This window comes from Haliotis rufescens, unplaced genomic scaffold, assembly GCF_023055435.1.
Source record: "Haliotis rufescens isolate VD_foot unplaced genomic scaffold, xgHalRufe1.0.p SCAF_54, whole genome shotgun sequence".
Taxonomy (NCBI): Eukaryota; Metazoa; Mollusca; class Gastropoda; order Lepetellida; family Haliotidae; genus Haliotis; species Haliotis rufescens.
This window is the reverse complement of record NW_025964268.1, coordinates 2,546,318-2,561,381: the sequence shown is the minus strand read 5'-3', so window position 1 is coordinate 2,561,381 and position 15,064 is coordinate 2,546,318. Positions and strand designations below refer to the sequence as shown.

Genomic DNA, 15,064 nt, shown 5'->3' with positions numbered 1-15,064 from the left:
GGTTCAGATGTTTATATGTAGTCGTGTATATTTACTCGATTATCCAGTAAATATTTTATCTCCAATATATTGTGATATAAACTCTTCGCCTGGAATCATTCGTCTCTCTTATCACACATTTAACACAGTGAGTGGGTGAGTTGGGTTTAACGCCGCTTTTAACATTATTCCAATAATATCACGACGTGTCAGCTTAATGTGGGAGGAAAGCCCGGAGTGATGCAGGTCTCAGACGTTTACCACTTCGGTGAAACCCACGAGCACGGGTATGGTGCTGACAAACCTAGAAACATAATCGGGGCGAACAATCGTAGGTTACGCGCGTGCCCAAGAGACGCAACTCTGCACAGCAAATCGCTACGCCTTAGACGACTATGCCACTATGCCCCCAATTTAACACAGAATGTCTGAAATTAACAACCAATCAAAATGCCTCTACCTGAACGCGAGTTCAAAATGGCTTCTTCCTCATTTCCAGGGTACTAAGATGACAGACGGGTGCTACAAGACGTTCAGTTGGTTGCATTTGAGATGACACACAAAAAGTTCTGCCCTGCGTTCAATTGGCAGAATGTTTCTGAACGTTCCGGGCGTCTTGTCGAACGGACCGTCTTCATGCAATGTCTTGCGCCGACAAAGATGGCGTCTGATACAGAGGCAACGCCTGTTCTCGTGTAGCGAATGACACATTTTGGGCCATAACAAGACACGAGTGTTATAGGTATATATACAAAACAATGACTGAAATTTGGAATCATTTCATATCAGGATATATTTTAACTTGTGTCATCTTCTCGAGGCAAGGGAGTTCTACCCGAGGCAATGGAATTAACTGACTACAAAGTCCAGTTTCCACCCTTGCCGAACTAGGCTGGAATTTCGTGGCTCGATCGTAGCGCCACCAGTGGCTATTACGAGTTATGTCCCTTCTTTTCCCCTCCTATTGACCATTCAGACTTCACTTCTCATCTCGCTTGCATTTGTTTCAAACAAAATGGCGACGCCCAGTCAAGACGATCGGATCGATAATCAAGATCGTTTTTGTAATATAAAGGGTCTTAAGTGCATCCAATCACGTGAGCACCTTAATTAAAACATGAAATGATTTGGAAAATATCTGTTGACGCAAAGTTGGAAATACACATGCTTTACAGACCCTGCAACTGATCGATCCTGCAGTTTTCACAACGCGATTTTGATTGTACTATGCATAGTCTCGTTAGTCCAGCCAAAATAAAACTCCATAATTTCAGCCTAGTTCAGCAAGGGTGGAAACTGGACTTTGTATTCAGTTAATTCCATTGCCTCGGGTAGATGGATTTCTGTTTATACTGTATGTACCAGAGTAACTGTCATTGTACTTTGAAAAGTAGTTCTTGCCTCGTTAATCAGCACGGTCATAATGGCCATTTAAATGTTGAAATTAGGATGGTAGTCGCACAATAGAGAAACGTCGCCACTTCGCACTGGTTGTGTTAGCATACATGCCGGGGATCATGGGATGTGTGGTTGAATTCGTAGACACACCAACTCGTAGACTCACATGGTGGTGAATTCGTAGAAAAGCGGGGAGTAGACACCATTTTGTGGGTGTGGAATTGAGAGAATATGTATATTAAGGAAGAGAATATATGGATGGCAACTTCTTTATTATGAGAAACGCAACGTTTCGGAGTATATGCTGACTCCTTCATTCACCGGAAGTTGACATCCATATATTCTCTTCCTTATGTGAATCACTTCTAAATACCTTTCAAAGACCTAATATATGTATTGAATATTATGAATACTTAGATTATTTCACGTGTCTTTCATTTGCCTCCATGACAATTTGGTTGATTGTTTTTTAAATAGATTCAGCTCTAAGGTTATAATTGCTATTATCTGAGACTTAAAGATATCACGGAGATATTCAGGTGCAATAACGTTGTTCATTTGATAAAATGTCTGATTTTAAAGGGCATATCCTTTAGAGATTTGAAACAGGTTTCTTTTTAAAGTTTACCATGACCGTTGCGACGAACCGCTCCAAAAACAGTTCTCGCTACCGCTGAAACTGAGGTCTGAATTTAATTAGATTGCTTTTGTGTCGACATAGCCCTCCACACTGGACGGATGTTCTTAGCTGTGCGGTAACGACAACCATGGTTGATGATGTTGGAAATTGTGAAGCCGCTACATTCGCTGGTATGTTGCTGTCATCCTCAGTTAATTCTCCAAAGAGGACTGCCAGTACAGTGTCCCCCATTTTGTGAAACGTTTGCACAAAACAAGGCGTTTACTAAGCAAAACGTTTTTCAAGAACGTTACTGCAAAACAAGACGTTCATTAAGAGTACAGACGCATTTATGACACGCGAGAAAACGTAGTCTGTTGAAGGCAAAGCTGGTCACATTGCCGCTTGTTTCAATCATAAAAACAATGTACTATTATTGGTCGTCTATTTTCAGCTTTGTTGTGATTTACTAGAGTATTTATTTATTTACTATTTATCACACTGGTGAGATATAATAGTGTGGATAGTCTTGGGTGACATGCGTGACATGATATAATGTTATGGATGAGAGTTATGTCCAGAATGGGGAAATGGAATCGTATCACATCAGATATAAATATTTATATATTTGTTTCAATACTGTGACACAGATGTTTCTCTCCTGAATTTGAGGAGATCCGCTCTGATTGTTAGAATGCATAGTCAAGGACAAGGTCAGGTCTTTTCTTGCTAATCAAGGTCAACAAGATGGCTTCCAAACATTCAGAGATTATCCAGTTATGACTATAATGTTGTCGTCCAATAAAACTTCTAGGGGAGAGGTGGTCGAGTGGTACCTTTATCTGTAGAGTTGCGCCCCATCAGCTTCCAGGATCCGAAGGTGAAAGTTTCGAACATGTATCGCTTTTGACCCTCATCCCCTATTTTAATGACACGCCCTGATTGAAAAAACACTGCATAGAGCGCCCCCCGGCCTCAACTTACTCATACAGTAAAGGGGAGCGGCAGGCCAAAAGACGTTAAAAGATGGTACTTGTTGTTACCATGCCTGGTGCTAGACATTCAGGGCACGAAAGAAGGACTGGTACAAGCAGACACACACACACACACACACACACACACACACACACACACACACACACACACACAAACACACTAAAGGAGCAATAATCCTGAACGTGACGTTTGACTCCTTTTTACCTTACCTCACCCAGCAAAGCTACCAAACAACGATAACTACTGCAGTAAGGAAACATGTAGGTGTATGTATGCATGTGGTATTTTGTGTTTTCTATTTCCGTCAACCAGTGTCAACATGATCTATGGATTAAAGAGCTTCTGGGTCAGATAAGGTTCCTCAGTACATCACGTATATCGTAAAAACAAATTCAAAGAGACATCGTGTTGCGAAACGTTGTTCATACTATCAACCACTGGTTTGTCTGGTCCAGGCTCGATCATTTACAGGCCGTCATGAGGTAGCTGGAACGATGCTGTGTCGTTATCAACATTTGCCCATTCACTCACTCTCTCACCCACTCACTCACTATATAATCTGGTGAAATGAGAACCCCAGCGACTGATTAGATTAACAATTTATTGCACGATTTAGAAATATCTTGTGACTAGATTTATAGAAATCATTTTAATCTCGCTTAATCAAAATCCTGAATTTTATTTAAAGATCCAAAGTTTCTAAATTGGCTTTGTACATCATGACAAATCAACAAATACAATGTTCACATTTCAAAGAAAGCTTGAACACCTGGTACAAAGGCTGAAGCATGAAGTTCAGCAACGACAGTCAGTTTGGTATTGAGCTAATATTTTGACAAATACTCGGAGATGTGTACCACAATAACCAGTATATCACAATTATGCATTCATGGGAAATTATGAAAGGCCTAACATCAATGGTATAAGTATATAGTTTACACAATGATTTGATTTTTAATCTCTAGCACCATTTGAAATCAATAAAGTTAAATATCGATATGCGTGCTATACAATCACTCAGTATAATCAGCAGACAGGGAATCAAGCAAGGTAACTTTACACGCGTCACCAAACGGAAACCGGTTTCTTCAGAGCAAATTTCTGATCTGGAATCAGTATCAGTTCATTCGGCTGACATCGGCTATGTCCGTAAACAAACTCCGATCATGTGTGAATGAAAAAACAGGTCCGAGACACTTGGCTTACTTGATCTATTTTACAGTCGTTTGCAGGTCTGACTGGCAAGCGATTACATGCACGTTGACTTGTCAACTAGTGCAAAAGACAGGATGTTGAAAAACTAGTATTTCTGCTCCAAGGTTGAGAGTTTTCTCTACAGCTGTTGGATCGGCACATCACGTGCAAGTCGCGGAGTACGGAAATGAGCAAAAAATGGCGACGAAGCGCATAACAGTGATTGGATAGTCTTTTCTTAATACTTGCTTGTTTCCCTGCTGCAATCACGTGACCGACAGACAAACATACAGACGGACAGATAAACAAACTGTTGCCAGGTGAGCTTCAGCTTATAGGTGGTTCACTCACACCTGAAACAAAACATACTATCATAAATACATAGGTTTTAATATATGCTTAACTAGAAACTATGGATACAGAACAAAACTGTGACATAATCGTTTGGTCGTATTCACAATTGGATATTCAATAATTCATTACGTCTTGAACGTCAGAAACGTCTTGAACGACTTCATTCAAAGACGCAGAAACAACAATTTGGAATCAAAGTTACTTCATCTACTTTAGCTGAATTTAGCAATAAATGTAACTGTAACAGGGCCTCCCATTCCGTCAGGTCACTACTTTTTTAATCAAATTCTCATGCATTATTTCTGTGTAGTTTACACATATGTAAATTTACATACATCTGTAGGATCCCCACAATAACCGTAGCTGTTACTAGGTCTGTTTGAATTGTTGTCCGCAATGGTACCACAGAGTCAACCCAAGCCACCTTTCTATACACACAAGTGTAGCCTGCATATACACACAAGTGTAGCCTGTATATACACACAAGTGTAGCCTGTATATACACACAAGTGTAGCCTGTATATACACACAAGTGTAGCCTGTATATACACACAAGACACGCCTATCTTCTCAATGCAGGTAACCGGTTTCAGTTTGGCTGTAAACTGTAGTGTGTACAATATGCCGAGTGTGCTGGGTACTCTTACACCACGCAACCCTGACGTCAGACCAGATGAATACCCCAGCTACATTTGTGCAACAGAAAGATGCTGGGAGTGTTTCTGTTATAAGTGTGCTGACAATGACCCCAATAGCTCACCCCCGCCTCCAACTACATCAAATAAAATGTGACCTTGACCTACCAAAGATCCATCAACGACCTTGATTCTCGCCTTGGCGTAGTCCTTGCTCTCCGAGTTCTTGGCCACACAGGTGTAGTCACCCTCGTGGGACTTCTTCAGGCCCTCGATCTGCAGCCAGCCGGTGATTTGGAAGGCCCCTGGGCCACCACGGGCGGCGGTCAGCATGTACTGGTCATCCCCTGAGGGGTCACAGAAACAGATACGAACTATCAACTGGACGACTACCCTCTTTTCAACACTAAACTACATGTAAGCCCCTCTGAGTTGGATAAAGTAACACTGTGGTAAACTGTTTCTAATTTATTTCAAACCAGGGTGTCAATGTGACTATTTTGATGAAATGACAGAGAAGATAAATAAATAGCATTTTTGTTTTGTCTCCGAGAACAATGCCTGAACAATTAAACATAAAGTTGTCCACACCCCAGACGTGACAGCATAACCCTACATTCGGCGTATCTCAAATTATTCAGTTTACTTTAAATTATCCGACATGATCCTTATTGTACACACGCTGAAGACTTATCGAGGGGGGAATACGGTTTAGTGTACGCACAGTGTAACCATGTACCGAAACCGACACTTTTACCCCCATATTTATCAGTTACCATAATTTAAAAACAACGGGCGAGAATCGTTTGTTTGTGGCCATAGCATCAGGTTTGCACCAGACGACAATGTGTTTATGTTTAGACTCCATGCATCACGTACATCTACAGTCAATAGTCTTCAGGCTGTACAAAGAAAATAGATCGGCAACATTTCAGTTGCCATGACGGCGGGGTCTAGTCTTTTCCAGATAATGGGTATTGCCAACGGATTAAAACCAGTATACAATGTCCCGATTTCCACCGTCCCTCTATACAATTTATTTAGATATTTAATAAAACAATATAATCAAGAACTGTACAGTCGCAGTACTCGGTCATAATTCGTTAATTCAGAAATTTGTTAATCCTTGCGATGTGATTCCTATATGTACAATATGTATGTATCACTACAACCTAAGTAGGTATAAGGTATAATGCTACGGACCTGGCACGGAGAAGGACTTGCCGTCCACTCTGGTGAAGAGCCAGGCGATGTTGGGGGTGGGGTTGCCGACAGCCTCGCAGGACAAAACCACAGATCCACCAGTGTAGTTACGCGTGAACTCGGGGGGAGTCACGATCGTTGCACCTGGAAATAAATAATTCAATAAATGAATGTGACTACACGAGCAGCCCCATATTTCCCCGCACAACCAGGGTCATACAGTAGCATCGCGATGAAAGCCTTCTCTTCTCTACACCCGATGGGATTCCCAACATGAATCTGAAGGAAGCTCATTCCTGCAGATTCCCACATTACAAGGACTGGTGTCATGGCTGTAATATGTATGCTGTTTATTTGTTGTTTAGCGTTCCACTCAACAATATTACAGCTGTATGAGGGCAGCCTGTAAATAATCAAACCTGGACCAGACAATCCAGTGACTGATATTTTGGGAACAACGATCCAAGCTGTTGGGGACGATGACACGCAAACAAGCAAAAGTCCCCGAGTGTGGCCACCCGATCCATTCGGTCGCCTCTGACGACCAGCGTAGGTGGCTGGGCACTCCGCATGCGCACAGTGTTATCATGTATTTTAGAATACATCAATTTTACAATTGTCAGCAGAGAAAACCTCTCATTCAAAAGGGAAAATTGAAAATGATACAATTCTACATGTTGTGTCTATTGCATTGCATGGCCTGTGTGTGTTCATCGGAATTACTACAAATAAACCTTGTCAGTCAGGACCCCATTAATCCGGAAACCTCTTTTCCTAAAGCTTACTTTTGGGGAAAAGTCTCATACAGTTGAAGGGACATTGCCACTAACAAATGATTCGATAAGCCGGATATTCCGGACTTTCACTATAACTTTAAACGTAGTTGTCTGGATTAATTAGGTTTCACTGTATATAGCCATCTAGGAAAGCTGAATACACAGCCTTGCTCTAAGGTCATACAGAGATGATGATTCCATGGATGTATAGTAATTCTACCTTTATAATAAGCAAGTCTGGATGAGCCTTTTTACAGGGACAATTTGTTCCTATTATTTACATAATCTAGGAATTATGATTTAAACTAATAATCACTTCCTTACAGACTTGTGCATGTCTAGTAAATATACACCACGCAGTCTTCCTGCCTCACCATCTGACAAGACGTTCGGGCCGCGCCTACCGTTATACACAGTCTAGAATCAAGTTGATTCACCCTGGCGTACTGAACAAAACCATATTCCGACAAGCCAGGCCCTTGTTTACAAGTCTCCTACTGACGGCGAGGTGCAGTCACTGACCCCAGCTAGATGTAAGGATTGTACGTGCTGGCTTTCACCCCCAGCCAATTCCCACAACACGACATGCCTGGTGAAATTATACACTAAACAAACTACATAGTTACATAATTTTCGGTTCACTGAGTTTGACGTGACATATTCCATCTCGGTGTCGCCGTGGTAACGAAGGGAGCGGATGTTTGAGAAATCTCATCATAATAAGGGGGTCTCCACGGGTGCTCGCCACCAGGAGGATGTCAGGATGGAATTAGGTCACATAGTTCCAGGGAGGAATGCCCGTGGGTCTTACCAGTGGGGTATCTTATCTCATGGTAACTCAACACTGCAGGCTTACATTGCTAGATAGACTGATATTTAGTCCCAGAAATAAAGTTATATCCCAGAAAAAAATTCAAAATGTATCCCAGAACAAATTATTAACTTGCCAAATCATCCTAGACTTGTGTAGGGCTCCTTTTTTATTTTTTTTCTATGGTCTGGGAGACAGACTAGTAAAGTAGACACTGGTAGAGGTCGCGCCGAGTTGTATTTCCCTTTAATAATGGTGTCTGTATTGTTTAGATCTATTTCATTTCCTTGTAACCGTTTTGCGTTGTTGGTCAGGAAGTTTAAATGATTGTGTCACTATGGCCAAAGATAGACCGCAGCGAGAGGCGAAGTAATACATTTATTTTTTAACACCACATTCAACAATATTACAGCTGTATGGCGACAGCCTGAAATGCATATGCAGACATCTAATTGGTATAACGAACAACCCGGAATCCCTGTGGGGGTGAAGTAGTAGTAGTTGGTTTGTTTGTCTGTCAGTTTAACAGTATTTAGCAGTATTCCAGCTATATGCAGAGCAAGACAACACAATCAAGTGATTGCTATTGTGAACAACGATCAACGCTGTCGGGGTATAGCTCCCCACATCTTCCCGAGGCAAGTGAGTTAACTGACTATAAAAGTCCAGTTTCCACCCTTGCCTAACTAGGCTGGAATTTCGAGGCTCGATAGTGGCTATTACGAGTTATGTCCATTTTATGCCCACCCTATTGATCAATCAGATTCCACCTCTCATATCACATGCATTTGCTTCAAACAAAATGGCTGCGCACAGTCAAGACGATCTGATCGGCAATCAAGATCTGTATCGTCATAAAACGGGTGTTGCCTTGCGAAGTACATGAAATCACTTGAACAAATTGCTTAAAATATTAAAATATTTGAAAAATAACTGTCGACTTCCTTTTGACGGCATATATGCTTTGCAAATCCTGCAATTGACCGAAATCTGCACGGCAGCTGCCGTGTTGTTTACGAACCGGATGTTGCTTTCGTTACGCGCCGCGTTAAACTATGCATAAACTTGTTAGTCAAGCCAAAATAGAAATTAGAAATTCGGGCCAAACTCGGCAAGGGCGGAAATTGGACTTTTATAGTCAGTTAACTCCCTTGCCTCGGGAAGATGTCAGGGCTCGATGATACCAGGTCACCGAACTTGATCCATTTGAACGCCTTTTATAGCCAGCTTAGGTTGCTGGGGATCTATTCTAATTTATTCAACATTCAGAATCATAACCTTCCATCACAATAACACTTATATACCAATTCATATTAAACACGTATTATCACAATACTCCTATATATATTCAAATGAATCCAGTCAATTTTCTGACAAAGAGAAAGCAAGCAGGAAAGTTCGTTTCAGACAAACACCATTACGAGCCGACCATAGTAAACAGTATCAAACATTACTCAACGGGATTTATGTCCCACTTAGACGCTATCGACAAGTTCAGCAATTGTGACGCAAGTCCAGATATAGACCACACAGCACACCTGGTAACAGGAGTTGTAAGTATCCAGGCTGTCACCTTTCACACCCAAGTGTCCTTTTTCCTGACAGACCAACACTCTTATCTACAAGGGGCGATCCCAATTACGTAACTTGACGTATCTCTTCTGTCGTAAGCTAACAAGATGGCGACCATTTTAGTATGAAATCGTTTTCCTTTAGCAGATATTTCTGATTTGTACTTTTTTTGGAAATTGTCAATGTGTTTTCTTGTTTACTATTTTGTATCATGATATTATAGATAGAACGTTGCTATGATAACAGAAGATAACAGAAGTATAAGTATCTACTTATCTAGCATGTGTTACTTATGTTTCCAAGTGCAACCATGGCAACAGTTTATATTTAATATAATGTGCCCAATATAATCACTTAACGACGCATATTAGAAATATGCTGACGACTATGTTCTGGACCAGATGTTCGATCTGTTTCGCGGAATGGTTCAAATATGTTACACATCAACTGGAAACGTTTTACCTTACAAATATTCTTGTCGAAAATAGACAAATTAGTCAGAAAGAAACGAGAAAATAAAATGTAGCCTCTAGTCAATGAACAAATGTTTACCTGATGGGAATACTGACCAATCAGAACCCAGGTCATAGCGATAAGACAATCGTGAGAGTTTGGGAATCTCGGATTGTTTCAACACAGAGTGCCTTTGAACTTTTATTATCCATTACGATACTTATAGCTTACTCATTTGTCTTCGAACGATGAATACACGCTGCATACTCACCAATAATAGTGAACTTAAATTAAGGGGAAACTCATCCGTCGTGTTATCGGGCGACCATGGTGCTTCGATTCTCCCATATACAGAATCGGAGAAACATTTTGGCCAATCTTCATAATATAACAAGATCCTAATGTTAAATGGCTCTAAATAATACAAAATGTAAACAAAATGTAAACGAATGCTATACCTGGTTCGCAGGGTCCAGACTTTTTAATCTGAATCTTTTTTCCGCTCCTTGCCTCGGCAGCAAACATCTGACATACGTTGTTATATGTGACGCCATCTTTGCCGCAGATGATTTCATCAGTTTCGCAAAGGCAGTAGTGCCCGACGTCCACCTTGCTGCACTTCAGTCCGGTGCCGCAGTCGCCGTACCCCTCAGGCTTCAGTTTGTGGTTACATTCCTCACCCTCCATCTTCAAGCAAATCTCGCAGCATTTGCACTCATCTTGTGTCTTCCCCGCCAGACACGAGACGGACGGACAGGCACTTCTGTCACACTCGCCACAACCTTTGAGTGTACCTGCGTTGCAGACGACAACGAGCCCAAGAAGGGCGACCAACCATAGAGAATTCATCTTAAAGATGGACCTCGGTTCCTACTCGCTTCAAAGATGAGCAAAACAAAGACTCGGTAAACTTGTGTCTTAAAAATGGTGGATCTCGAAACTGACGTGGCTGCACCGAAATAGCTGTGTAATCCTATACTTCATCCCCCGCCTGCTCGCTGTAACCCTCCTCGCTGATCCGTGGGCCAAACCATTACAGATGGCGGACACAGGAAGTGCGGGGTAACCACTCACGCTGGAGGAATTTCCTCAGATGTTAGTAACGCCAACTGGAAATACTTGTTTGAATTATGTCCAATCTGTATGTGTGACTGAATGAATGTATCGGACGTTATGTCACGTATTTCCGCCTTGATGAAAATCTATCTGTTTATTGTTCTACAACCTCCCTCCCTCTGTATTCTTAATGGTACCGACCGACCAACATATTGTGTTTCTTAATTTGGGTGGACCAAGCAGGTAACCGGATTATTACGATAAGAGGAAATAAATAAAGCAAATAATGTTCGCAAAGTCACGAACAATTAAAGCAACTTTTATTCTTCGTGAATCTGTGAAAACGTGAGTCATGTTAAGATAAAGATTATAGGGATAACAGTATCTGAATCCAAAAGTGATCAAATATCTTATGTACATTCTGTCTCATTGGACACAGGAATATTACCTCCAATTCTATAGTTACAGTCAATTATTTTCATCTACATTAAACCGCGGTAATTTAGGTCCGTGATTAAACTGACACGCAGTGATATAGCTGAAATATACCAAAATAGTTAGGGATCATGAATATTTTGGGGAATATTTTCTGTAGTGAAGACGCAATTTCTTAGAATGTCCTCCAAACCAATCATGATACCTAACTTTTTGTTTAGAATAGTTAAAAACGGCATTAAAATCTAACTCACCTATTTAAGTTAATTCTATAGGCTACAGTTCGACATAACAGGGTTCGTCATAACGAAAGTTATCATTATCAATAGTGGACATTAACTCCAAAGCGATTCAGTTCGATATACGGCTTTGTACGGGTTTTACGGAAGTCTCAGAGCTAAAATCACTTACTTAAATGGGACACAGTTTGTTATATCCACAATACGCTATTATCATGGAAAATAGTCTAGGTCGCTCTGCAGAAGTGGTGTGGTCCTGGGTTCGAATCCAAGATCCGCCCAAGAACACCATTCTCGTGTTCGTGGGTTAAATCCAAGGTTGTAAACCTGACACGCCATGATGTAACCGGTATACTGTTCGAAGCGGCGTTAAAACAAACTCACTCAGCATATCTGAGTGAAATAACTGCAGCGCTACAGGATCGTTGTTGGGGGACTCTGGCGTCCATCTTGACCAGGCAATAAAACAATTTCAACTTTCATCCTGATGGATAAGCCAGGCGTGTCATTGCTAGGCCATGTATGCGTTGCCGGGCAAAATAGAGTAACAGAATTTGCCTCATGTAGTGTTCAATCTTTACAAGGCCGCCATAAACAAGCATCTGGTAGTGATGCTGGGTTTAGGCTAACGTTTGACTCCTTCATGAGTACAGGCTAACATGTAGGCCCAGAAATAAAATAATAAAGCTTATTTAAGAATATATATCTATAAACAAATACTTTATTAGTCTGATTGGAGTCCAGAACGATGCTAATGTCAGCCCTGAGGTAATCTAGACTTGAGTTGGATTCATTTCTTTAATTCATCTTCCTAGGTTTTGGAGACAGACTAGCATGGTTATTGATATAAGCTGATATTACCTTCGCATCGGCAATATTTCAGGCATGTAACGTCTTTTGACTGGTGGTGTGTAAACACTAAAACATACAAGTAACTGTGAAAACATTCCTAGTTATCATATCGCGGTTTTCCGAAGGTCGTAAATAAGATGTTACTGGAGTGTAATTGGGTGGAAGATGGCTGCCATGGGCTCTCTTCATACTTTTCCTGGTTTTGAAGAACATTTGAAACAAAATACAATTCTCCCTGGTAATGCATGTTATTGTCATATCGATATATAAATTTCACCAGCTGAGATCGACACCAATCTGAAAGGGAGAAAAGGTTAGGTAAAAGGTTTGTTTTTACCCTACTTGGCATTAGAATGTTATCCATCTATCCTGCTATGCCTTGTGTGTACGTACACATAGACGATTGATCAATTCATCAGTCCATATCATAATTCTTATAAGTTTTTGTCAGTAAATTAATCAAATCACAGGGGCGTTGGAATAGCGAAGTGTTTAAATTGCCCTCTTGTCGATTTCTTACATGGAAGTATGTTGTGAGCATGTTTCCGGTGTTCTCTGCCCTTATATTACTTGGCACATTGCTAAATCCTGCGCAAACTCACTCACTCACAATAATTTTGTTTTTGCGCATTAACAAGGTTATACGAGGGGCGATGAGACACCATTACATAAGATTAAAATATCCTTGTTTCATTCGTGTCCCCGTAGGGAGTCTAGGAGCAGGGAAGATCCCCAGCATCCAATGGCGGCCCCAAGAACCGCCTACAATGAGGATCCGATGGCCACAATGTGTGATCTGGTTGTCATTTGTACCCGTTGACGCGGATCGTTGTTCATGCTAGGAGTCACTGGTTTTCCTTACGAAACTCGATCATTTCCAGGCTGTTGTGATATAGCCTGGGTGTTGCTGACTAAGGAATCCTTCCGAGACAAATATGGTTATAAAGTTGTACTTTATGTCTGTGAGAAAGGTTGCGCTATCCTTCTGTGTGCCGTTTGCCACCTCGCACCCGTGGAGAAATAGGAATAGTCTGTCTGAAGTCCGGCCCTGAACCCCTGCTGTCAGCTGAGGCCACTGATTCAGGAATTCGTCTTGATAAGTGATCCAAGACAAATCATTGAATGCCGTGGTTTTATAACTTCATCAAGCGTTAGGGGCACGGGTGGCCAAGTCGTCTAATTAGCTGTGCAGAGTTGCGTCCCTTTGGCAGGCCAGAAATCTATGATTGTGGGTTCGAATCCCGGTTCGCCCCGATTATTTCTCTAGGTTTGTCAGCACCATTCCCGTGCTCGTGGGTTTAACCGAAGTGGTAAATGTCTGAGACCTGCATCACTTCGGGCTTTCCTCCCACATAAGGCTGACACGCCGTGATATAACTGGAATAATGTTAAAAGCGGCGTTAAACCCAACTCACTCGCTCATCAAGCGTTGGTCAGATCTGCTCCCTTGAACTTCAGCGCGCCAAGGCTACGTCAAAGAAGACCTTTGACGAATCCTTGACGTAGATGAGAAGGGAGTAGTGGAGCATCCACCCCCACCCTGCATTGTGTCACCCACGCCATACTGTATGCTGTCACCAATTCCATGTCAAGTACCACGACCATACTCGGATGTGGTAGCGCTGTAGGGACACCGATAACTCCATTTTCTGTTCACAATTGCGCGAGGAGCTAATGGAGGGGACGTCACCTGTAGCGGCAGGAACAATAACTGATTCCTGATGGTCGAGGTTTTTTGTTATTACCTTGAACACCACTTGCTGAAACACGCTGTCCCATTCTCTTTCTTTACGATGGACATAGGTCCCATTTATCTCTGCCATTCATAAGCAGGTCACGTGAACATGATACTACTCTGTTTGTCCCGCCAGCACACATCCCACGTGTCGGCTGTTTCGGGCAGTTTTGCAGGGTTTACAACAACCTAAGGTATTCTACCGGCTTTGTAAGCATACGTTCAGTTTGTCAGTGGGCATGTCAAGTCATTCATTATCACTGACTCCAACGATTCGTCAGGCCTCTTTCAAGGCATGTAGCATTTACTCCTTTTGACCCGCTGACTGCAATGACCTATATGAACTTTGCCCCTTCAAGTCTGCTTTTCATCAAGAGCAATCGTCAAGTGCCATGATGAATAAGGTAGACGGCGGGCAGCAGGACTGTACAGGACATTCGGTTACACAAGAAGACGGTGTGGCATTCTTCAGCAGGAAGCAGGATGTTCTCGTGAAGACATCGCAGCCGACAAAAAAAAGGAGAGTCATCAGTACAATCGTTGGGGGCAAAGCAATTACTGAGGACTTGGATCTGAAGAAGATCGTTGAACGCCAGGCAAACCACCCACCAGTCAGAGAGGGCAATGCCACCAAAGCAAACACATCTGGTGTCATCTCGCGTCCTTCCGACATCCAATGTTCTGATTCAAACGACGAAATCGACGATATGTACGGCCATTGCCACAAACTCCAACCCGAGGGACTCGAGCATGTGCC

At 41.9% G+C, this 15,064-nt stretch overlaps 1 protein-coding gene across 1 annotated transcript; it reads right to left on the bottom strand.

Moving 5' to 3' along the window:
* Positions 1-3,579: 3,579 nt before the first annotated feature.
* Positions 3,580-10,982, bottom strand: LOC124121922 (insulin-like growth factor-binding protein-related protein 1). The gene is made up of 4 exons (XM_046485053.2): positions 10,449-10,982; positions 6,379-6,522; positions 5,344-5,522; positions 3,580-4,539 (listed from the first exon to the last, which is right to left on the bottom strand). Exons 1-4 carry the CDS (start codon positions 10,837-10,839, stop codon positions 4,534-4,536), a joined length of 720 nt encoding a protein of 239 aa, XP_046341009.1. The 5' UTR covers positions 10,840-10,982; the 3' UTR covers positions 3,580-4,533.
* Between the last annotated feature and the right edge of the window lie 4,082 nt (positions 10,983-15,064).